Source organism: Hylobates moloch, unplaced genomic scaffold, assembly GCF_009828535.3.
Source record: "Hylobates moloch isolate HMO894 unplaced genomic scaffold, HMol_V3 SCAFFOLD_5, whole genome shotgun sequence".
NCBI lineage: Eukaryota > Metazoa > Chordata > Mammalia > Primates > Hylobatidae > Hylobates > Hylobates moloch.
Genome location: NW_026652280.1, coordinates 96332208 through 96356627, shown reverse-complemented (window position 1 = coordinate 96356627; position 24420 = coordinate 96332208). Strand labels below are relative to the sequence as shown.

Genomic DNA, 24420 nt, shown 5'->3' with positions numbered 1-24420 from the left:
TAATTCTTTCTTCATAACCATTAGGAGGATGCTAATTCTGCTCCAATTCACAGAGAAGAAAATAGAGGTACACAAAGGTTAAAAATGTCCCTCAAGCTTTCAAAGAAAGTCAGAGTCATGATTCATTTTCAGTCTTATTTAAACCTAAAATGTGAAAAATTAATGATTATATATGGCTCTATATTAGGAGTTTACATATGCCATGTCAGTAATTTACTTATTAGTTGCATAACAGTTACATAGCCCACGCTTTGCAAACCTTCTGATAACAAATGTGGTGGCCAGTGGTGATCAGAAAACCACTCTCCAGAAGTAGAATCCTTTCAATCGCCTCTCTAACAGAGTGCATTTTCTATATTAAATATCTGAATGACAGAAGTGATAGAACTATGGAAATTAAACTAATATTAATAACAAAAAAAGTTAAAAAATAGTGAAAATGAAGTTATACTTCCTTGTATGGCTTTCCTTGGTAACGAGTATTTTAAAAAAATCACTTACTTGGTAATGCCAAGGTAAGTTCTTGAATATTTCTAAATACATTTGAGAACCTTGAAGGATTCTAGCTGGCTGATGTAGACTACAAAACAGCAGAATTCTGCATCTGGAATTGTGGATTTTAAAGAATCTTTCTAGCAAAGTGATGATCAAAACATCTAAAGCAACATAAGGCTGGGTTTCCCGGAGCCTGAAGAGCTCCAGGAAAGAGAAAGAGTCATTTAATCAAATAAAATTTATGTGATTAAATTTCTGACTATTAATTAAGTGAGAAATCATTCATTGAGACCCTACTAGTCTCTGTGTCTTTTGATATTTACAAGGTATGCATTCATGAAGTGCTTCCTGACTCCAGAGGATTACTGTCTTTTGTTGATCCAGGTGTGGAGAGAGATTGTGGAGAAGTAGCCAGATGGAGGAAGATGAATACAAGAATATGTTCATTATCTTTATCCAATTACCTTTCATCCTTTCACTTTGTTCATGATCACATTCCAGGTTTTATTTTAAACTATCCATGGTCTTTTCCAAATCAGAAGCTTTGACATATAGATTGCTTCCTTTGCTGGGACCACTTTCTCCAGTCTCTTCTCTAACCCAACTCTCCACAGGACCCGGCCTAAATCCCTTCCTAGGGCAAGTCCTCACTGGCATCCACGTTTCAGATTCGATGAGATCCTCCCGTAGTTGGTTCTCTCTGGTCCTCCCTTTGTGAGCTTTCCTAGCTCCCTTTACTTTTCCTAATAGCATTTAAACAACTGAAGTGTGGGAGTAATTTTCTCCTTTTCTATACCATAAGCTCAGGTGGTAGGTAGCATCTACCCCAGAGGAACAGAATACAAGAGGGGAAAAAGTCAGTTCATGCTATGTGCATCAATTCTCATTCCAGATTACCTTTTGCTCAGCAGTGATATGACCCTTGTAGTCACCTGCACTGAGAGTTCAGAAGCCTGTACCTGTGGTGAAGGGGCAGGAAACTTGGAGGAAAAGCAAAAGGATTAAATCATTATTTTTTACAGTTGTTTCTTACCCAAGCCCCAAGCTGTATTCTGACCCAGCGGCAGATGCCTCCAGCCACCATGTACACATCCTGGAAGAGAAGCTTCCTATATTTAAGGATTCTCTATTTTGATTTATTTTTTGGTTTGTTTTCATTGTTGTAATTTTTAGTTAGCTTCAAAAAGCTCTATTTCCCTCCATAGTTTATGCAGGTGTTATTTGAAGAACAGAACCTGTGCCTTTTTGCCATCTTGGCACAGGTGGCTATGGAAGGAGCCCTTGCTCAGTCATTGCAACCTAAGATCCATTTTCTTTGTGCCTTTTCAATAACTTAAGTGGCATCTCCAAACAACTATGTTTTTATCACTCATATTTCTTTGAAAGGATTATGTGAGAATTTCTAAGTCCCACCTGCTAAAATATGAATCACAACCCTTGCTACAGCTGTACAAATGATTATGCTGTATGTGAACTTCCATGGAGCACAGGAATCCCAGGAGGATTGTATGCCTTCATGGCCTCATGCCCCTAAACACACCATGCAGCCATTTATTCTTGAGTGTCCACCATCGTCTGTAAATACAGTGACTGTCTAACTGCTTTCCTGGTGACTCCCCAGATGAGCATAGTCTTGTTCCACTGATCATAGGGTTTCCCAAAGATTTTCTCTATGGTATTCGTTCTATATTCATTGAGATTTAAAACAAGCAGCCTATTCTTATCATTGATTTTTTTTTTCTGTTCTGTACCCCTAAAGCAAGAAACACAAATTGACATGAATCAGAAGCAGGGATGGGAGGGGAGATAATTACTCTGAGAAAAAAAATTACATAGTGATTTAAAATATTATTCAACCAAAGATTATATTTTTCTCATCTAAATTCTACTCTTGTTATGGGACTGTTTTACTTAAATGAATTTAAGAAGATAATACTCCAAGGTGTTCTTGTCAATAAGTGGCAGAAATGAATAGAGAAGTTTCTTTAATAAAAAGCTTCCCGTACCAACTCGATCTAGGGTTTCTGTCAACAAGGTAAACAGAATATGAGACAGCAGTTAATCAGAGCACACATACAAATCCCTGCAGAGACAGTGTAATAACAGTAACATAAATCGTATTTCTACTTTTTAAGCACTTACTAGGTGCTGGTTTTAAAACCTGTATTCTCTAGGTATATTATTGCATTCTTTCCTCATAACAGTCATGATTGATGCTATTCTCAGCCTCATTTTACATAAGAGACAACCAAGATAAATACAGTTTTAAAATATTCCTCAAAATTCACAAAGACAGTGAGTGTGCTAAATGTAAATTATGTGCACTTTATGTACTTTTTCTTATTCATTCTTCCTTACATCACCCAGATGATGTCATTGTTAGTCACATTTCACATTTCTAAACACCAGGGATCTTAGAGGTTAAAACTTTACTCAAGCTAATAATGATTTTTAGTGTTAGAGCCAAGATTCAAATCCAGCCTTAATGAACTCTAAAGCTTGAGCATTTAATGGTCACATATTGCTTCCAAAGTCAGAATATAGATGTTGAACTGTCTCATATGTTTACATATATTTAAAATTAGACATTGTTTTTGTTTGGGTTTGTTTTCATAATCTAGTTTCGGCAAGGCTCCTAATGAAAAATTAGGTGCTGTAAGTCTCTGTACCATCCTATGTTTTACATTGCCATGTTAAGACCCCTGTGTTCATCTGCACCCAATAATCAGTGCTTTATCTTCAGTGTAAGTCAAAAAAAAAACTAGATGACAATTTTCCAGGCTAGTGTCTCATCTAGGTGCCAACTGCACTGTGACCACACTGTTTTCTAATCACTCGTCCATGTGTACCAGTTGAAGACAGGCCTCCCACATACAGAGTTCTCAATTTTTCATGTTGTTTTGTTGTTGTTATTGTCTGTTTGACTGGTAAATTCCAAAATTTATATTCCCCTGTATACTTTCTAAGAGTTTTATATGTCATATAGAGCTACCTATCATGCCTGTTTGCCATCTTGCTTCAGGTGGATAGACAGAGGCTGTGCCTAGTAAAGTCATTTTCGGCTCTGATCTTCTCTGCTATTTCAAGGACAAAATTGGACATCTCAGGACAGTCAGTTCTCTGATGCATAATGACTTGAAAGAAAATTAGTGACAGTTTCAAAGTTCCCAATTGCCTAAATATGTGATACAGCAATTTCTGCAGCCATAGGAATAATTATGCTATGCCTAAAGACCCTAGGACAGGGATTCTAGAAAGAGGCACATGTCTCCATAGCCGCCGATGCTTAATAACACAATGCATTACTTCTGCTTTGGTGACCAGCCCAAAGGTTGTCTCACCACTCACTCCAAGATTCAGCAGCTGAGCAGGAAAGCCTTGTCCTTTCTCATCATGGTTTCTCCCAAAGATTTTGTGTATGATTCGGGTTCATTGTGCTTTTGGATTCAAAACCTGAAGAAGACAGAAGCATGACCTTTAGTCACGACTCCTCTAAAGCATAGATCACATAGTGGCCTGAATCATGATCGGGTATGGTAGCGGTGATTAATTACTATGAGAAAAACAATCAGCTACTATATTAAAATATTACTCAACCAAATCTATGATTTTAGGCATCCAAATTCTGCTGAAATAATGAGAATATTTGTTTCAACTTATTTTGAAAAGAAAATTACTCAAGACAGTTTTATCAATGATATTAGGCTGCCACATTATAGAAGAGAATAAAGGGGCTTTTTTGGTAATCTTCCTATACCTCCTCAATCAGGAGCTCTCTACAACTGGGTCAACATAAAGCATTTATCTTTAAATAGGGCAGACATTTAAAAAAAAAACCTGCACAGAACATAAAATAACAATGAAAATATTTTTCTGCTTACTGAGCATTTATTGGATGCTGGTCTGTAAAAATTGTGTTCATCACAAAAATATGTCATATATTCGTCATTGTATCTCCATAAAGATATAATTTTTATCTCATTTCACATATGAGAATCAGGAGTTACAAAGAGGTTAAAAATACCATTCAGGCTAATAAAAATAATTAGTGTTAGAGTAAGGATTCATATCAAGCTTTAGTCAACTAAAAATCTTTGGTAACTATGCAAATATGCTTCTTCCAATATGCGACAGTATATATTAAAATTTCTGCAATATATCCATAAATATTCATATACATAGTGTTGAATTTTGCATTTGTTTTCATAATCCAGATGCTACAAGCCAGAATAAGGTGCATAAGGGGCCTATAGGCTTGAGTGTTTGAAGCCATAATCAACAAGCAGGTTTTATAGCCCCTTTTTCAATCTATTTAAGGACCAGATAAATACATTTTATAGATGGATCTCTATATTAGAGATGGGTCTCACTCTGCCGCCCAGGTTGGAGTGCAGTGGTGCAGTCACAGCTCACTGCAGCCTCAAACACCTGAGATCAAGGGATCCTCCTGCCTCAGTCTCTCAAGTAGCTGGGACTCAAGGTACACACTACCAGGCCTGGCTAATTTTTAAAAATATTTTGTAGAGACGAGGTCTCGCTATATTGCCCAGGCTGATCTTGAACTCTTGGCCTCAAGTGATCCTCCTGCCTCAGCCTCCTGAGTTCCTGGGGTTACATGTGCATGCCACTGCACCCAGCTTAAATGTCTTAAAGTCTTTCATTATTGACATTAGAGGGAGTCACACATTGTTTTCCAGACACTCTCTATCCTTAATTTAACAAGATATAAAAAGGCAGGTGCTGGGAATGCCCTAGTGGAATTTGGACTGACCCTGATTACTGTTGGGAATCCTGAAGGATTCTGAATATCTGATGCCCACCACAAGACCAACAGAATCCTGCCCCTGGAACTGTGCTTTCAGGGAATGCTTCCAGCAAAGGGAGGATCAGTATGCCCAAACAACCAACACATGAGTTTCCTGGAACCTGAAGTGCAAATTACAGGAGTCAGTTTGTGTGTTTGCTTGATGAGAATAGCTTCTATCACTTTGGTTAATGTTGTTCTGAAATTTGCTGCCCTTATAAACTGGGAGGGTTATTTAACAAAAATAACCTCAATGGAGGGGCTTAACCAGGTTGGCCTAGATGGGTTTTCGCAGAAATAGAGCCAGGACCAAATCACACACCAATAAAATTTCAACTAATAGGATGAAGGCTGTAACACTGGTTTGTGGGTGTACAGTTGAAGGAGTTAGGATATCTAAATTTACACTCTTCTTCCATAGAATATACCAGAGAGATGATAGTGAGAACAGAATAAAAGGAAAAATAAGAAAACCAAACTTACATAGATATAGACATGGATATATTAGGTTTTTGTTTGTTTATTTGAGATGGAGTCTTGCTGTCACCCAAGATGGAGTGCAGTGGCATAATCTCGGCTCGCTGCAACCTGTGCCTCTCGGATTCAAGTGATTCTCCTGCCTCAGCCTCCCAAGTAGCTGGGACTACAGGTGTGCACCACCATGCCAGGCTAAGTTTTGTATTTTTAGCAGAGACAGGGTTTCACCATGTTGGCCAGGCTGGCCTTGAACTCCTCACCTCAGGCAATCCTCCTGCCTTGGCCTCCCAAAGTGTTGGGATTACAGGCGTGAGCCACTGCGCCTGGCCGGGTTGTATCTCATTCTGAAAACCACAATACAGAAAAAACTCAATCTTTTCCTGAGAACATGGAGGCCAGAATCACCCCAATTGATGACTTCAATAGAGTAAAGTCTTCTCAAGACTTGAAACTGCATCTGCAAACTTCTGGCTTCAGAAAACCTCCAGGAGTGAGCCATCCTCAGACTTCACAGAAAATTACATAAACCCCATCCAGCCATTTCTTAGCCAAATCACTAGCTTACTGTTATCATTCTTTGTGCCTCTTCAAAGGTGTATTTGCATTGTATAATGCAATGGGAATCATTGCTGAAGAGGTACAAATTAGTACAAACATTTTGAAAACCAATTTGATGCTATCTTAAAACTGAAAACACGCATACTTTACCAATGCTGCAGGTCCAACTGGGCATATGAATACATAAAACGTGTACAAATAGTCACAGCAGCATCACGTGAACTGGAAAAATCTTAGAAGAACCCATGACCTACCTCAAGAGAATGGGTAAATTAGGGAACATGATGTTGAATTGAAATTAAATAAGCTGCAGATGCATGCATCACAGATGCATATGAGGCATATAATAATTGGAAAAAGCAAATCACAGTAAATTTTAAATAGTATAATAACATTTTTGTAAGCTCCGAAACTAATAAAACTAAATATCATATTCCTTGAGAATAAATGCCTTGTGTGGCAAAAGTTATTTTTAGAACTATTCATCATGATTCAAGACTGTCCTTACCTCTGGGAGCTAAAGCTGGTAGAGGATGGGTTCAGAGAGAAGCATGTTGGTAACATTTTCTTTCTTAAATTGTTTGAATGTTTTCATAGCTACTCATGCTACCAAGTATGTAGTTTTAAACGCTGAATAAAAAAATTTATGTTCTAAATTTAGAAATATACTCCTTTCGATAAGATTCCATTACTACATGTGGCATACTTAAATAGAGAAACATTTTTAATAAAACGATTTTCATCTCACCTTGATCTGGGGTATCCATCAACAGAGTGAACATAAAGCATGGAAAATGTGTGCATCAGGCAGAAATTCAAATCCTGCACAGGCCATTATTAACAATGGCAATAATTATATTTTTGCTTGTTGGGCGTTTTCTAGGGTCTAGGCTGTAAACTTATTAGCTATGTATATTATGTAAGTTATTCTTCATTACAACCCCATAAATATGATATTGTTAGTCTCAATTCATACATGAGAACGCTAGCATTCATAGTTTTGGAATAATGTTTCTTCCAGTGTGAGAGACAACTTCTAAAAGTGTCTCTAGTGTATGTATATGTACACTAACATTTCAGAATAGACAGTGTCAGGCTTGGGTTTGTTTAACAGCCTGAACTCTGCAGCCTTTCAGTGATGGAGGTGGTGCACCAGAGTGGTCAGAGGCTGTTCTCATCAGACAGCCACAGCACCGCAGCAGGCTCCTGCAGCCCTCTCACCAACCACTTTTTCAGCAAATGGTGAAATAGAATTATATTAGTGAAAGCCAGAAGTGAGAAAACCAATGACAAATGGACATCACATGTAAATGGTTAGAAATGGGTTTTCACTATTATAATTAATGGTAGTCAAAGTATATGATTTTGCAGACACTCTCTGTCCTGACTTGAACAAAGTATAAGAAGCCAGCTACTGGGAATCCCCCAGATGGAACCTGGAACCTCTGTGATTACGATTGAGAATCTTGACGATCTCAGTTTGCCTCATATAGACCGCAAGGGCAACATAATCCTGCCTCTGGAACTGTAGCTTCGAGAGAATCCTTGCAGCAAAGATCAGTTTGCTGAATAAAAAGATGGAGAGGTTGGTGTACTAGAGCCTGAAGAGCAGATAACTGTTACCTGTATGTGTACTCATTTGATGAGACAGTGAGACAGGTTTACTTATAAATACTCCTCAGTTTGGCTGATTTTACTCTGAGTCATGCTCCCCTCATCACCAGGAAGGGTTATCTACCAAAAAATGACACTAAGAGGTGTGCTTTAACTAAGTGGTCTCACATCAGCATAGAACACAGATAGATCCAAGAATCTAAGACCAGTGAAAGAAACTTCAGTCATCTGAGTCTTGACCGTTTCAGACCGAAGACTATAATACTGGTCCTGTGTATGCTGAAATGTGGGCTGAGGAAACTAAAGTTATGTCAGTATCCAGAGACATTAGCAGAGGGAAGAGCCTATAAAAAGGGGGATTTTGAAAAAATCATATATGGAACCCGTACCTACTCGTTAATAGTTCAGACCCATTTTTTTGTCTTCTACTTCAAAGACATAAATGAATATCCCTGGAAAATTCTGATTTCTCATACATACTGGCTTAAAAGGGACATGTGACATTTTCTTAGGTCCAACCCTTCTAAATAAGCAACGTGTCCATTTCTGTAGCCATAGGAGTTATTCTGCTGCACCTAAACCTTCCTTAGCTTAGGAATCTCAGCCAGGATCATATGTCTTCTACCTCTGGTACAGCCATTTTCCCTCTGGTGTCCAGCCAGACCCATAGGAGGCAAAACCTGTCTGACTATCCTCTATATGATCCAGTAGCTCTGCAGGAAAGCTTTATTCTTACTGATGATAGGTTCTTTCACAAATTTTGTGTGTGATATGGATTATTCCTGGTTTTGATTGGAAACCCAAAGCATAACAATTTTATATTTGATATGTTCTGCCATGTCTCCCTTAAAGTAAACAACACAAAATGATGTGAAGTATGAATAGGAATAATTGCTATTTTTTCCTGAATAATAATCCCCCCAGCATTACTATACCAATGTGTTCATCCTCTACATTCCAGTTTCTTTGCAAGCCTTTCTCTTTTGCTCTCTTACCCTACATCAGAGTTTAGTTTCAGTATCCATGCTCTTAACCACATCAGGGGTTTGGATACTTCCTTTGATGTCAGATTTTTCCATCTCAGTTCTGTTCTCAAATATCTTCAACCACAAGGTACCAGTCTAATCTATTCCTTGAGCAAGTTCTCACTAATACCCTCCTCCCAGAATAGATCATATTTTCTCACTGTTTGCCTTCATAGGTACCTTTCTATTTCTTTAGAGCATTGATCATAGCTAAAATAAACCTATGACTTTCTTCCCTACTCAGCAATAAATGTAGGTTATAGATAACTTTTCCTAGGGGAAGACAACACAGGGGTGGGGAAGTGAGTTTACACTTGTGTGTATCAACTCTTATCCCAGCTTGCCTTTTGTTCTGCCCTGATATCACCCCCTGTATTACTTACAATCCAGTGCTATGGGCCTATACCCAAGGCAAATGGGCAGGAAAGGTATGGGCAGGGAAATACTGACCCATGGCAACTTGAGGGATAGGAAAAACTTAAGATTTACATTACTATTCTCCAGTGTCTTTTCTCGCCCAAGCCCCAAGCTGCCCCCGGCCCAGGTTGCAGACCCGAGCACCATCCACACATGTCAGTTGAGGACAGGCTTTCTACATGTGGGTTTTCTCAATTTTTTAGACAGTCATTTTTTGGGTTATTAATTTCAAGAATTCGTATTTCCCCCTATATAGTCTTTCCTGGTTCTTCTTGGGCAGAGCTAGCTGCTTGTAACTGTTGCCATCTTGGGATTTGCCATCAAGGCCACAGGTAAAGCCCATGTGTAGTCATGAAAATCTCAGGCCCACTGTGTCTCTGTTGCTGCAATGACATACATAGACATCATAAGACAACTACTCTGTCCATGCATACTAGCTTGGAAGTGACACTTTTTAAGACCTTGCCTGCCTAAATATGCAGCACAATCATTTCTACTTGCATAGGAATCATTCTGCTGCTCTGAAAGCACAAGATCCAAGGCAGACTCATCCACCTAAACACACCATGTAGTCATTTCTTCTCTGGGATCCAGCCATCTTCACAGAAGGCCTGCAAAAATGGTGTCTGACCAATCAGTCTGTGATTCACAATGCAAGCTGGGAATCCTTGCTCTTATACATCACAGCTTCTCCCAAGTAGTTTTTCTATAATAGAGTTTTTTTTTTTTTACTTGTTAATTCAAAGCCAGAAACAGACTATTACCTTTGATTTATGCTGCTACGTATCCTGAAGTAAACAGCACAGAAGGGCCTAATTTACGAACGGGGTAGGGTGGAGAAGGATTTCCTCTGAGGGAAAACAATGCTTGCACTTTAAAATATTCAAACAAAGATTATAATTTCATCATCCAAACTGGGCTATTGTGATGACAGTTTAAGATTTCACTTATTTTTAAAAGATAATACCTCAAGACAATCTTGTCAATAAAATTACATTGCTACACATGGCAGATCTGAATAGAGGGGCTTCTCTCATATTATGCTTCCTATATTACCTCCATACAAGGTTTCTATCAACAAGGGCATCATAAAGCATGAAATATCTGTTCACCAGAGCAGACATGCAAACCCCTAATAGATCGTGGAAAAATAATAGCAACGAAGATTTATTTATTGAGCATTTACTGAGCTCTGGACTCTAAAACCCATTCTTTGTGCACATTACCTAAATTATTCTTCATAACATCATACAAAAATGCTATGGCTAGTCCCATCTCACATGTGAGAAAACTGAGGTGCAAAGAAATCTTCCTCAGGGTCACACAGATAGTATTGGAGTCAGGATTCAAATGCAGCCTTATTGAACTTAAAATGTTAACATTTAAAATGTGAACAATTTAATGAGCATAGACTGAATCCACAGTAGGTGTGCAAATGTTAAAATGTCTGCAGTTTATTTTGAATCAATTTTGAATATACAGTGTTTTGCTTGGGGTTTATTTCCATAGCCCAGATGCTCAGTGGTGGTCAGAGACTGTTCTAATGAAGAAGCTGTTCTCCGTGTGAGCTCACTACAAGCAATTCTTTTGTGTACATCTCTGTCAACAATTGCCACTTAAAAATTAGGTTACTGAATGGCAAAAGTGCTAAAATTATGTGCCAAATTGGCCAAATAGGGTGAATATTTTTTGGACTTCCATTGGTTTAATTAAAGGTAGTCAAAGTATGTGATTTTAGAGATATTCTCCAATCTTACTTGAAAAATGTATAAAAATGTAGCTAATGGGAATGCTTTAGGTGGAATATTAAATTGTTCTGAATACAGCTAAAAACCCGAAAGATTATGATTGCCTGATCCACACTGTAGTGATCATAGAACCTTGCCTGAGGAATTGTGAATTTGAGAGAATCTTCTTATTATGGCTATGATCAGAGCTCCCTAAAGGATGGAGATCTGGGTTTCTTGTATGCTGAAGAGCACTTGAGAGAGACTGGTTTGTGTATCTAATTGATGAGAAAGGCCTAGTTAATAAATGTCCATAAATGTAGCCAACTTTATTTAAGCCATGCTGCCCCCAAAATAGCCCTAAGAGTTGTACCTGACCAAATAACTTAGTCCAGTTTTACAGGACGTGAAGACTGAGTATTCCATCCCCAAACAATGCAATTTCAGTTATCTGAGTTTTTAATCCTGACTGGGATGAGAGAAGGCTGAGTGATAGAAGTATCTGAATATGTGCTATTATTTCTCCTGCAACTCAGGGAAAAAAAGAGAAACTGGCAAAGTGAACATCCTATTTAAAAAAGAAAAAAGGAAAAGATGTGTTTCATCTGATCTTGAAAAACATTAACTAGAAAAAAAGAACAAACATCTATTTTCCTTTAGAAAAGTGAAGACACAATCACCAAAATGAATGATGTCATGAGGATGCAGATACTGAAGGAAGAGAGTCATTTTCCAGGATCGTTCAGGACCAGCATAGGCCCAGCTGAGAGCTATCCCCACACTCCTCAGATGCCTCCATCAACACCAAGCAGCAGTTTGTTAACCACGGTACAAGTTTCCTCTTCCCAATACATTCCGCTCTCTACAATATAATGACAGGGATTAACACAACCTTGAAAGCACTTCTCACCAATCTCCTACTACATACAATGCTTTAATTTAACCAAATCAGTCATTTATTTATCAAGTGTATATTTTAAGGTCCTATCCAAAATTAAAATTCTGTTATTATCATCTCTATTCCATAGCAGGTATAATTAGATGTTTGTTTAATTTTATTTTTCTTTTGGCTTACATTTTTGTTTTCCCCTCAATACACCATGAAAATCATACTTTAAAGTAGAACAAGGTGGGAAAAAACAGAGCCGCCCGTAACACTGTCACTCATTTTTTCTCTTTCATTTATTATAACTCACAATATCTTTAAAAATTTATGAAAAGAAGGTACATAAGCAAAAATAATTAACTTTTAACTATCAGAAATCTGTATCTAATGCCACATTTCAGTATATGGTCTTTCTGATTTTATACCTTTCATTATGTATATACAAAGAGTCTTATTTTCTCTCAGAGTAAATCACATTCACATATTTTTCCATAACCCATGTTTTTTATTAATATATCTTGAACTGCCATTCAATCATACAATATAGATTTAAATTATTTTATTGTACTAGAAAAATTGCACAGTTATTCCATACATTATAAAAATGATCATTTTTTATTTGGCTTTATGTTGTTTCCAGTATTCTGTGTATTTACAACGAACATAATAAGATCACGTGTCTCTCAGATCTTCTTTCATTGCCCTCACAGTAGCTTTATAATTATTTCATTACGTTCTGTGCACCTTGTGTAAGGGTACTGATGTCATGGCTATTGTGAGGTGATTTGATACTGATTAACTTCATTGGGAATGGGTTTCCTAATGTTATGGAAAATTGGCCACATTGATGAGTTCATTAGAGTTAAGTCCATCGGAGTTAAAGCCATCACTCACAGGTGGCCGATATCATCTTCCAGGTCGGGTCACATTGCTGGCTGTGGAGGCAGCCGTCCTGCCTCCATGTTCTGGTCTCTAAGACTCCCTTGATCCCTTCTTGCCTCCATACTTCCTCTTCCAGATCAGCAGCCCCTCCAATTCAAAGTGCTCTCCTACAACTCAGAAAAAGTGCAGGCCAGTGCGGAGACAGGAGGTTAAAGAAAAGTCCCCTCCCGCCTAATTTTCCAAGTCCATGACTCTTTTTAGTTCCTGCCATTATTCAGATTGGAGAGCCTCTAACCTGGGCCCCTTCAGATTAGGGAAGTTTGTGGAGTCTTCCAGTGGCTGCCTTAATGATGTTTTTGCAACATAGTGCTGCTTCATTAGAAAGGGCTTTGCGATTTGGTTCTTTAAAATGCCCCTATCTACTAGAATGAATTCCAACTGAAATCTCGTGAAATCTGAGGTTTGTGGTTGAGACTATTCCTTACTCTGAATGCTAGTAATATAATTTTTTTCTCTATTTTTATTTTACTTGGTCACTGTCATATTAGGCAGGAGGGAGCTTTTCTTTAACCTCCTGTCTCCACAGTGGCCTGCACTATTTCTGAGTTGTAGGAGGGCACTTTGAATTGGAGGGGCTGCTGATCTGGAAGAGGAAGTATGGAGGCAAGAAGGGATCAAGGGAGTCCTAGAGACCAGAACATGGAGGCAGGACAGCTGCCTCCACGGACCAGCAGTGCTCAATATGACCTGACCTGGGTAGAAAGGAGTAAAATTGAGATTCTTTTAAAATCTCATCTCTTTGGGGAGTCACTTCGTGGCAGCTTTGCCTTTACCCTCTGCTTCCCCATACCTTGATAGAAAGAAAAGGCATACCTTGATAGGGGATATGCCTTTTCTTTATGGGTTAATTCTGATTAAAAAAGAAATATTCTTCCTTCCACTCTCATAAAACAATGAAGATAATAAAATTACTCCTTACATCTTTTTCATTCCTTCCGTTACCTAAATCATACTATCTCAGTGATCTTTGACTAGTTTTCCCTACTTTACCCAGTTAAGGTGATACTTGAGGACCAACACTAAGACTGAGATGACTCTCACTAGAGAGTGACCCTGTATTTCCTGTTTTAATTGTGCCTATGTTTTGGTCTCTACCTTCTAAGTTGAAACCAAGACTGAAGACTGAACCTGAAGAAGTTTCCATAGAAGACAGTGCCCAGAGTGACTTCAAAAAAGTGATGGTGCTGAACGTAACAGAATCATTTGTATATAAGCCCGAAGAGCAGAAGAAAATGTTTCATGCCACAGTGGCAACTGAGAATGAAGTCTTCCGAGTGAAGGTTTTTAATACTGACCTAAAGGAGAAGTTCACCCCAAAGAAGATCATTGCCATATCAAATTATGTTTGCCGCGATGGGTTCCTGGAGGTATATCCTTCCACACTTGTGGCTGATGTGAATGCTGACCGAAAGATGGAGATCCCACAAAGATTGATTAGAAGTGCCAATACAACTCCTAAAATCAATCAGCTTTGCTCACAAACTAAAGGAAGTTTTGTGAATGGGGTGTTTGAGGTACATAAGGTAAGCCCACACCATTGTTTTATAAAATTTCTCCTGCAACTGGAGTTTGGTCAACTTACTGGACACAGAAAATCAACCCCTTCACCCCCGCCCCCAGCACTAGAGATAATTGAATAGAGTTCATTTCAGGATATGGGGTACGTTATATCGTAACATTCCTCTTCTTAAGGTATCACCATGCAAGTTATTCAGACAGTCACCAGGAAACTTGGCATTTTATTAGCTATGATGATCTATTCAGAGCCACCCTTGTCCAGGACAGTGCAGAGTTTATATCAACACACATGTCCTTAGAATTTTGTTTCTTTGAGTTCTTCTCCATCTGTATCAATGACAACTTAATTTAATTGTGAATAAAATAGTTGCCCTCCCAAGCCTGAATCCTGATTGTGACAACCAGAGTAAGAAATAAAATAGACTACTCTGCTTTAGAATGCAGCTATGTCTAACAATTAGCTAGAATTCTGATCATTTCGACTCCAAAGTTTCTTGCCTCTTCTCCTTCATTAATTCATCAGGAGATTGTAGAGCAACTGACTTCTGCATTAAATAATAAGAGAAATATGAAAGCAAAAAGACTAGAAAAGTCACATAGCTTAACTGCTCAATTTATAAATGGGGCAATAAAACGAAAAAAAAAGTTTGGTGAATTCTTAGGCTTACAGTGTGCCTTTCAGTCTCAACACATCACGTAAATATTATGCTTAGCTGATTTAACTTCTTGTTTGAAGTACTGTTTCATACTCCATTATATATGTCTTCTCGGGTGGCTTACTTTTAATTGTGCCGTTTTCTGTAGACTCTGTTTAAATGACTGTACATATATATGTGGTTGTAAAATTAATGAATAAAGTAATGAGTTACAAACCAGAACAATGTGACCAGATGGATGATCTAGATTTGCGATCTGGGCAGTTTGGGGAAGAGTGACTATATGGAGAAGAAAGAAGTAGTTACATATTGAAATAACAGTCTACTTAATGAGGACTCGGAACATTCTTTCTCAGACTTATAAAGTGCCATAAAAAGCCTCTATTATCTGCTCTTGGGCAGGTGTGAAAGAAACCTACCAAATTAATCAGATTTTTCTGTATCCAGGCTCCTTAAAAAATCCCAGCTATGCTGATGTGGAAACAGGAAGAATTAGGAAAGTAATCAATTTTTTTTCCTAGAAAAAAATCCGGCAGATAAAGAACTTCAACAAAAGAGGCTCATGGGAGGATCTGAAAGGCAGGATTCAAAGACCAAGTATCTTAAGCTATTTGGTACCTGTATTCAGGACCTACAGCTCTATTTACTGTATCAAAGACAAAAGTTTCCAGAAACACCCTGTATTTCTCATAGATTTGAAAATTATTGATCCAGTTTCAGAAGATAAGTGTTAATTTTCTTTTGCAGAAAAATGTAAGGGGTGAATTCACTTATTATGAAATACAAGATAATACAGGGAAGATGGAAGTGGTGGTGTATGGACGACTGACCACAATCAACTGTGAGGAAGGAGATAAATTGAAACTCACCTGCTTTGAATTGGCACCGAAGAGTGGGAATACCGGGGAGTTAAGATCTGTAACTCATAGTCACATCAAGGTTGGAACTTTATGGGAATATCATTTTTCCAAAGTGGCAAATCGTTTTGTTTATACTTTAAGACGACTAGACTGCTACTATTACAGAGAGTCTAGCAAGTGGAAAAGGAACAAAGCCTTGCACTTTACTGGGTGTAAACTTCCCATCATTGTTTTTAAAGAGGGATACTTGTATTCATAATAAAAAACATTAGAGACTTTCAAAGGCTATGATACCTAAGTTAAATAAGAAAGAATTGGTTGCTTTTACCACAGTGTGGAGATAATTTAATAAGAATTTGGGTTTGGTTAAGGCACATTTGTTTCAGCTGCTGGCTCTGTGATTTTCTAGTTGATTAAAGACTTACACTAGGAAACTCAGGTTCATCATTTGTGAAATGGGAGAAATATTGTCTACTATAGAGGGTCATCAACTTAGCTCACAGCAGCCCTAAATTACCAAGAATGCATCTGAGCAAATCAGATCACAAAGGTACCTGCCTTTAGTGAGATGCATACACTGGTTTACATCAGACGGAGGTAGCTGGGTCTACAGAACAAAGTCCATGCTTTTTGGAACACTAACAAAGGCTAATATTGGAAGGCAAACAGTTCAAAACAAAGGCTGACATATTCAGGCACACACATGCTCTCAGATTGCTCCAGTTCTTGGGACCATCAGTCAAACATTCCAAGCCTTCTTTGATAGCAGTTGCACCAGGAATACCTTTTGTACTCTCCTCCTTCCTTTCTGCCCAATGAAAACCTTCTCCTCAACTCTTGTCATTGGGTGCACCAGCTCCTTTCTCTCTCCTGTTGTTCCCTGACATCTCCTGCTCTTTCACTTGCACTCATGCTAAGTAGGAGTGAATATCTCACTTCACGGTCCAAATTAAACAGAGAGGCATGACTCAAAGGTCAAGAATTTATTAAAGGAGATAGATGAGAGTGAGAAAAGAATCATTTAGAAAGGAATAGGGGAAGAGATACGGTGCATGGGGAGGAGATACAGTGTGATTGAAGGGAGAAATGTGGGATCACCAGCATCTCAACTGGTCTTTCTCTCTTTCTCCTTCAAGGTCATCAAGACCAGGAAAAACAAGAAAGACACACTCAATCCTGATTCAAGTATGGAAACTTCAGCAGACTTTTTCTTCTAAAATCTGGATGTCATTGACGATAATGTTTATGGAGATAAGGTCTAAGTGCCTAAAAAATGTACATATACCTGGTTGAAATACAACACTATACATACACACCACCATATATACCAGCTGTTAATCCTATGGAATGGGGTATTGGGAGTGCTTTTTTAATTCTTTATTGTTTTTTTTTTTATAAAATGGCATATTTTGCATCTATAACTTCTATAATTTGAAAAAAATAAATAAACATTATCTTTTTTGTGAAAGGAATTCTTTCCTGGCAGTCACTTTAATCCATCCATGAGTTGCATAAAAGCAAATAGTTTGTGGTCTGCAAATCAGGGTGGGGCACACAGGCCTCAAGCAATATTTGGATTTATACTTTGGGTGTGATCTTTACTGGGTAAAGCCCTGGTCAAGAATGAACAGGCTGTGTTCTGCTGAAAGAAACCAGGCTGAAGGGGTAGGTAAGCGTGAAATCCAGTTTGTGGTTCAGTTGCCAAGTGCTGTGTTAGTGTTTTAGCCCACAGCAGTAGGTATCTTTTCAGAATTGGTCTCCTGGAGGGGGCATAATTGGGTAATTTTTCTGCCAAATGGGGCACCTTCTGGTGATGTGCATGAAGGCACTTGTCTGTGTTAGAGGAATATCTGGGCCTGCCTGATGTGAAATAACTGGTTTTATGCATTTCCTCAAACACCAACTGCTCTTCAGGCACTTTCAAACCATATTTCCTGTTCTCGCAATCCACTATAGTGATCTGATCCATTAGAAAGCTGCCCTAGGAAAAGCTACATTAGGCAAACACTGAAGATAATTAATTTTATTTAGAATAGAATAGCAGAAAGTATCTAAAACTAAAATTTAGCTAACTTTATTATATATTTGGTACCTGGTACTTTGCAATTATTTTGTGACAATCTTCATATTAGTTCTAGAAGGTTGATTGTTTTCTCCTCTTTACTCACCCTATAATATGTGACAAACACGGAATAGAAAGGCAAAGTCACTTTCTTAATGACCCTTAGGTGGTAAATTAGAGAGCTTGATTTAGAACCCAGGCTGTTGTTCTCGTTTGGGGTGTGTACCTTAGGAGAGGGTTGTGGGGATGTGGTGGAAGCTGTGCAGGATGGAATGGGGAAGTCTACTGTTGCAGGAATTTTCCTTTGTTCGGCTAAACATGGGAGTCCTTATCATGGGGCCATGAAAAGTTAGGTTCGCAGACAATTTGAAGCGTGAGGAGGGCACAGTTTATTGGGTGAAAAGGAAAAGAGGGAACCGGTCCTTCTGCAAAGCCAGACTCCCTGCTGTTGTGCTTCCCACCTCACAGTTTGAATTTCAGGTTCCACCCAGGAAGAGGAGGGGCCGGGCTCTTCCCCACTGCAAATGGCGCAAACTTCTGTGGCTTCACCCCAGTGCACACTCCTCCCAGTGTGCAGGCTGGAGTTTCTCTGGGGACCCCTTCCCACCTGGCTGTCTCATTGCCCCCTCTAAAGAAATGCATCTAACTGCCATTAGAATAAGGACAAGGACAAAGACCGATCTTAATTGCTACCTGCTGACAGGGGGTGCTGTTTTGGCAAAACAGCAGTCAAAGTCCCTCAGAGGCCTATTTAAGGGTTCCCAGCAGAATGGGCCATTGTCTGCCTCTCCAGCTGCATGACTGTTTGGAGTTTGATGGCCTGAAGGCAAGAAGAGACAAATTGTGTTATTAGAAAACATGTATCTAAACAGGGGGAGGGGTAAGGACAGCTCAAAAATCCTGAGGCCTTTTATCAGTTTGCACAAGGAGAGGGAGGCCAAAAGCCCACCTGGTAAAAAAAAAAAAAAAAAAAAAAAAAAGGCCGGGCGCGGTGGCTCACGCTTGTAATCCCCAGCATTTTGGGAGGCCGAGGCGGGCGGATCACAAGGTCAGGAGATCGAGACCATCCTGGCTAACATGGTGAAACCCCATCTCTACTAAAAATACAAAAAATTAGCCGGGCGTGGTGGCAGGCGCCTGTAGTCCCAGCTACTCGGAGAGGCTGAGGCAGGAGAATGGCGTGAACCCGGGAGGCGGAGCTTGCAGTGAGCCGAGATTGCGCCACTGCACTCCAGCCTGGGTGACAGAGTGAGACTCCGTCTGAAAAAAAAAAAAAAAAAAAAAAAACTTTACCCTTTAGTCGGCATGTTGGGCTTCTGGGTTCCCTTCCCCTGAGCCCAATCCTAAGCTGACCAGTTTCAGGTTGGGGAAATTAACTCTTCCCAGTTTGAAGGATGCATCTGACGGGAGTGTCCCGTAGTACGGAGACACAATTGCCTATCAGTGAAGAGAGAACTGAGAGGGAGAAAGGAAAATGAAAGATGTTTTTTCAAAGGAGTCCCAAAGGTTCAGGATGCTTTCGAAAGGGGTACAGATTGAAAATGAATGGTTGCTCATCTAGAAAGGGGAGCAGGCATCCCTGGTTCCCATCTCTTCCTAGCAGATACCTGGGGTAAGTGAGGGAGAGAAGGAAGAGCATCCTCTTTCCCTCTTCCATCCTCGCATCCCCAAGTCCCAGCAACCTTGGCAGGCACCACCATGGGTGGTAAAGCGGCTTGTACTCATGAAGCAGGGGGGCCTAGGGGACAGGAATTATCTGCTCTACTCATGTACGCCCTATCTCCCCTGCTGTCAATAGCCTTGATTCCCTAGACCTCATTTATGAATTGAGTTTGGGACAAAATGTGTCTTGAAGGATGTTGCATGGACTCCTTATCATAAGCCAAATGCTAAACTGAAGCTGTGAAATTGAGTCCTCCTCCAACAAGGAAGAGAGAAAGATGTCTTGTGACACACCTAGATAACTGGTGGCTATAGTTATGCTTGCTAGGATTTGGGTGCATGGTGCTTGGCTTTGGTTAGCTCCCTTGGTGTTACCTTCCCAAAGAGGAAACCTTCGAGTGATGGTCATCCTATTTATTCCCATCACCTGGCAGGATTTTGCAGGATTATTGCTCAGAACTAGGATGCTGATGGAGATTTTTACATTACCCATACCTTTTGTTCTTTCTGAGCTGTAGCTGGAGCTTGCTGGTTGGTTCACAGGAACAAGCAAGGTTCCATCTAAACTGTAGGCAAAAACTTAAAAACAACTAATGAGTTTAGAATTTAATGGCAAATGTATGATAAGTTTTGAAACACAATTTCTTTCTCTCCAGTCCTCATTTTTGGAAAAAATAAACAAAAACATAAATCATGATAGGACTGAGTTGTTTGCAAAATAGATTGTAGTCTTACACTTGGTCTGATTATTTGCATAAAGTGCAAGAAGAATAATTATTTCTACATAGGCCTTTTGGATCAGTTTTGATGGAACTCTGTTTCACAAGGAGTCTCAGATAAGACCTTTTAAAACCAAGCCCAGTCATGGGTTTGTATCCTCAAATGCCTGTGAGTGGAGTGATTCTCTTTTCTTAAGGTCCCAAGATAAACTTGGAGTTCTTGGACCTGTTAGAAAGTGACATTCTTAGGCTGGGCACAGTGGCTCATGCCTCTAGACCCGCATTTTGGGAGGCCAAGGCCGGCAGATCACATGAGGTAAGGAGTTCGAGACCAGCCTGGCCAACATGGTGAAACTCCATCTCTACTAAACATACAAAAACTAGCCAGGCATGGTGGTGCATGCCTGTAGTCCCAGCTACTTGGGAGGCTAAGGCAGGAGAATTGCTTGAACCTGGGAGGCGGAGGTTGCAGCGAGCCAAGATCATGCCACTGCACTCCAGCCTAGGTGACACAGCAAGATTCTGTCTCAAAAAAAAAAAAAAAAAACAAAAAGGAGTGTGGGATGAAGCTGGCCTCCTTGACCTGGGGAGAGACTCCATGGGCCCATGGCAGTAAACACAGCCAGCCACCTGGGGCGCCTTGGGCTGTATATCCCAGCCCCAGCAGGGAGGGGAGGGTGGTGAGGAGCCACTGCTCACCGGTTCATCTGGAAAAAGGAAGTAAAAGGCCATGGACACTGAGGTCGACCGTCCCAACCCCTGGAAGCGACGGGGGTAGGGGCACAATTTCCCCTACCCTCAGAAGTCTGAGGATGAAAAGCTCAGAAAGGAGAGGGAAAAAGATTCCTTGGTTTGCATCTCACTCACCAATTCTCAAGCCCCACTTTGGGCATCAAAAATGTTGTGGGACTTTTCCTTAGTTCAGCTGAAGACAGGGGTCCTTATCACATGGCCATGAAAAATTAGGCTCACAGACAACATGAAGTATGAGGAGGGCAGGGTTTTTTGGGTGAAAAGGAAAAGAGGGAAAGAGGGATGGTCCACAAAGCCAGAGTCCCTGCTAGTGCACTTCCCGCCTCACAGTTTGAATTCCAAGTTCCATCCAGGAAGAGGAGGGGCCAGGCTTCTGTCCACTGCAAATGTCGCAAACTTCTGTGGCTCCACTCCAGTGCACACTCTGCCCAGTGTGCAAGCTGGAGTTTCTCTGGGGACCCCTTCCCATCTGGCTCTCTCACTACTATGAAGGTCCAAAGCTATCTATGCCCAATAAGGAAAAGAGACGTTAAAGTTTACCATCGTGGTCTGCCGTCAAAGAGTGAAATAATAAAAACGTACTGTTTTGCACTACCTTTCTGCTTATGTGTCTTTCATTATCGTAGGCTTAGATGCCAATTAGACATTTTTATATTTTTTTGCCCAATGCTATTCTAGTATGTATACACACACACACACCAAACACACACATATATATATCTGTGTATGTATATGTGTTTAAGATTATTTTGCTCATTTTGGGAAACCAGATTCTGAAGAAACTTCAGATGCTACAGAAGCCAGTTTTCTCATCTGTGAGAATACTGAAGTTCAGAGAGATTGAGTGAAGTGGTCAAAATCACAGTATCACTCAGCTGGTTAGGAACAGATGCCATCCTAAGATGTTATAGACTGCTAAAACTGCCTCTAAATTCAAATTTGACTTAATGAACACTAAGAAAAAGGACTGTTTTATACACAGATGATGTTTGTATTCTCAGCTAGTCTAATATTTCATATTCATATCACTTGATGTAAGCTTTCTGTAATTGCCTATTCTTGAGTATCCTGGATGATGGTGGTTTGGAGTTAGTGTCATTCAGGTGGGCTGCTACATCTCTGCCTTTGCTTGCTTTCCTTAACATCATGCTGATTCCCCTTTGAACTGTACTTCCTAAGGACAATCTATCTTTAAATGAAATAAGAAAAAAATTACTCTCTGCTCAAAAGAATTTGCCTCTTCAATTTTATTTTCACTTCAATAGCTTCATCCTCTAATGCCTTGACCGCACTGTGTCTTATATTTTTCCACCTTACCACATATCAGAGCTTCTCCATGGGACTCAAATCAAGTAGATGAGAAGCTGGAGCTTCCCCTAGATCTGTAGTGTGTAGACCAGAGAGGACAGAACAGCTCACAGAGATGCTAATCTGTCCTCATAAACATTTTACAGACCAGTTTGTATCAAGTGGTTTTAAGGTATGCAATAGCACCAAAGCCAACATTTTAGGTTAAATACCTACATGTGGAATTACTGGGTCAAATAATATGAACATAATTACTAGTAATGTTGCCAAACTGATGTTTCAACTAACACTTCTGAGGACATTTTCCTTAATCATATCATCATCACATTCACAAATCCTGGACATTATTAACCTAACAGATAAGGAATATTCATTGTTTTAAAGTCCCTGTTTTCTTTCCTGTGGGTCTCCTTAAAAAGTTTCATCTGGCCGGGCACGGTGGCTCATGCCTGTAATCCCAGCACTTTGGGAGGCCGAGGTGGGTGGATCACGAGGTCAGGAGATCGAGACCAGCCTGACCAACATGGTGAAACCCCGTCTCTACTAAAAATAGAAAAATTAGCTGGGCATGGTGGCACACGCCTGTAATCCCAGCTACTCGGGAGGCTGAGGCAGGAGAATTGCTTGAACCTGGGAAGCAGAGGTTGCAGTGAGCCGAGATCACACCACTGCACTCCAGCCTGGTGACGGAATGAGACTCCATCTCAAAAAAAAAAAAAAAGTTTCATCTTTCTTATTTATTATAAAAGCAATAAGTATTTATTCCAGAGAAATAAAAAGACAACAGAATATCAAAAACATCCATAATTCTATCTTCCAACCTGATGCATGTTTTCCATGTTTATCATGGCATAATCTACAAACAAACACACTTATTTCTGTGAATTTTTACAAATGCATGTAGTTATGAAACTACCACAAAAGTTAAGATAGAGAATAGTTTCATCATAACAAAAATTTCTTGCCTGCTGCTTTGTTGCTGGCCTTCCTCTCAACTCCAAGCTCCTAGAAACCACTGATCTAGTCTTTACTATACTTTTGCCCTTTATGGAATGTCATAAAATGAAATTAAAATGTATGTAGAATTTTGAGTCTGGCTTCTTTCACTTAGAGTAAAGATCTATCCATGTAGATGTGGGTGTCAGTAGTTATTCCTTTTTATTGCTGAGTACAATTCAGTTATGTGGATCTACCAAAGTTTGTTTATTCATTTTTCAGGGGAGGGATAATCGAGTTTTTTACACTTTTGCATAATTACAAATAAACTTTCATGAATATTTACATGCAGATTTTTGTGTGAACATACATAATTATTTCAAGTGGATAAAAAAACTTAGAGCAAGCTTGCTGTGTCATGTGGTAAGCATATGTTTAAATTTATAAGAAATTTCCAAACTCTTTTCTAATGTGACTTTTCATTCCCACCAGCAATAAGTAAGAGTTTCAATTGCTCTGTATCCTTCTAAGACCTTAGCATTGTAGGTGCATATTAAGTTTTTAAAAATGGACAAACTCTTTTGCATAAAGGTTATACCATTTGACATTCCCACCAGCAGTGCACGACAGTTTCAGTTTTTCCAAATCTTTGTCAGCACTTGGTATGGGTAATCTATTTTAATTTTAGCTGTTCTAATAAATGTATAATGGTATCTCACTGCAGTTTTAGTTTCCATTTCCTTAAAGATGAATTATGTTGAGTGTATTTTTATGTGCTTATTTGACATCCATGTATCATCTTTTTCCCATTTTAAACATTTAATTGGTTGTTCTGCAATTATTGAATTTTGAGTGTTCTTTATAAATTCTGAATACAGGATCTTTTTGTTTTTTGGGACAGAGTCTTACTCTGTCACCCAGGCTGGAGTGCAATGGCGTGATCTCAGCTCACTGCAACCTCCGCCTCCCAGGTTCAAGTGATTCTCCTGCCTCAGCCTCCC

The 24420-nt window shown here is 39.4% G+C and overlaps 1 protein-coding gene across 3 annotated transcripts in view; it reads left to right on the top strand.

The window, feature by feature from the left end:
• The window catches only part of LOC116469242 (gamma-interferon-inducible protein 16), a 40997-nt gene extending 23546 nt beyond the window's left edge, over positions 1–17451 (top strand). Inside the window, exons 8-11 of one of the 3 annotated variants that reach the window (XM_032154052.2) lie at positions 11778–11945; positions 14049–14468; positions 15867–16058; positions 17116–17451. In XM_032154052.2, the coding sequence (XP_032009943.1) occupies positions 11778–11945; positions 14049–14468; positions 15867–16058; positions 17116–17196 (861 nt within the window). In that variant the 3' untranslated portion in view covers positions 17197–17451. Of the gene's footprint in view, positions 1–11653; positions 11738–11777; positions 11946–14048; positions 14469–15866; positions 16059–17115 lie in introns of those variants that run through there. The other 2 variants (XM_032154053.2, XM_032154054.2) reach the window with 2 other exon arrangements.
• The last annotated feature ends 6969 nt before the right edge of the window (positions 17452–24420 follow it).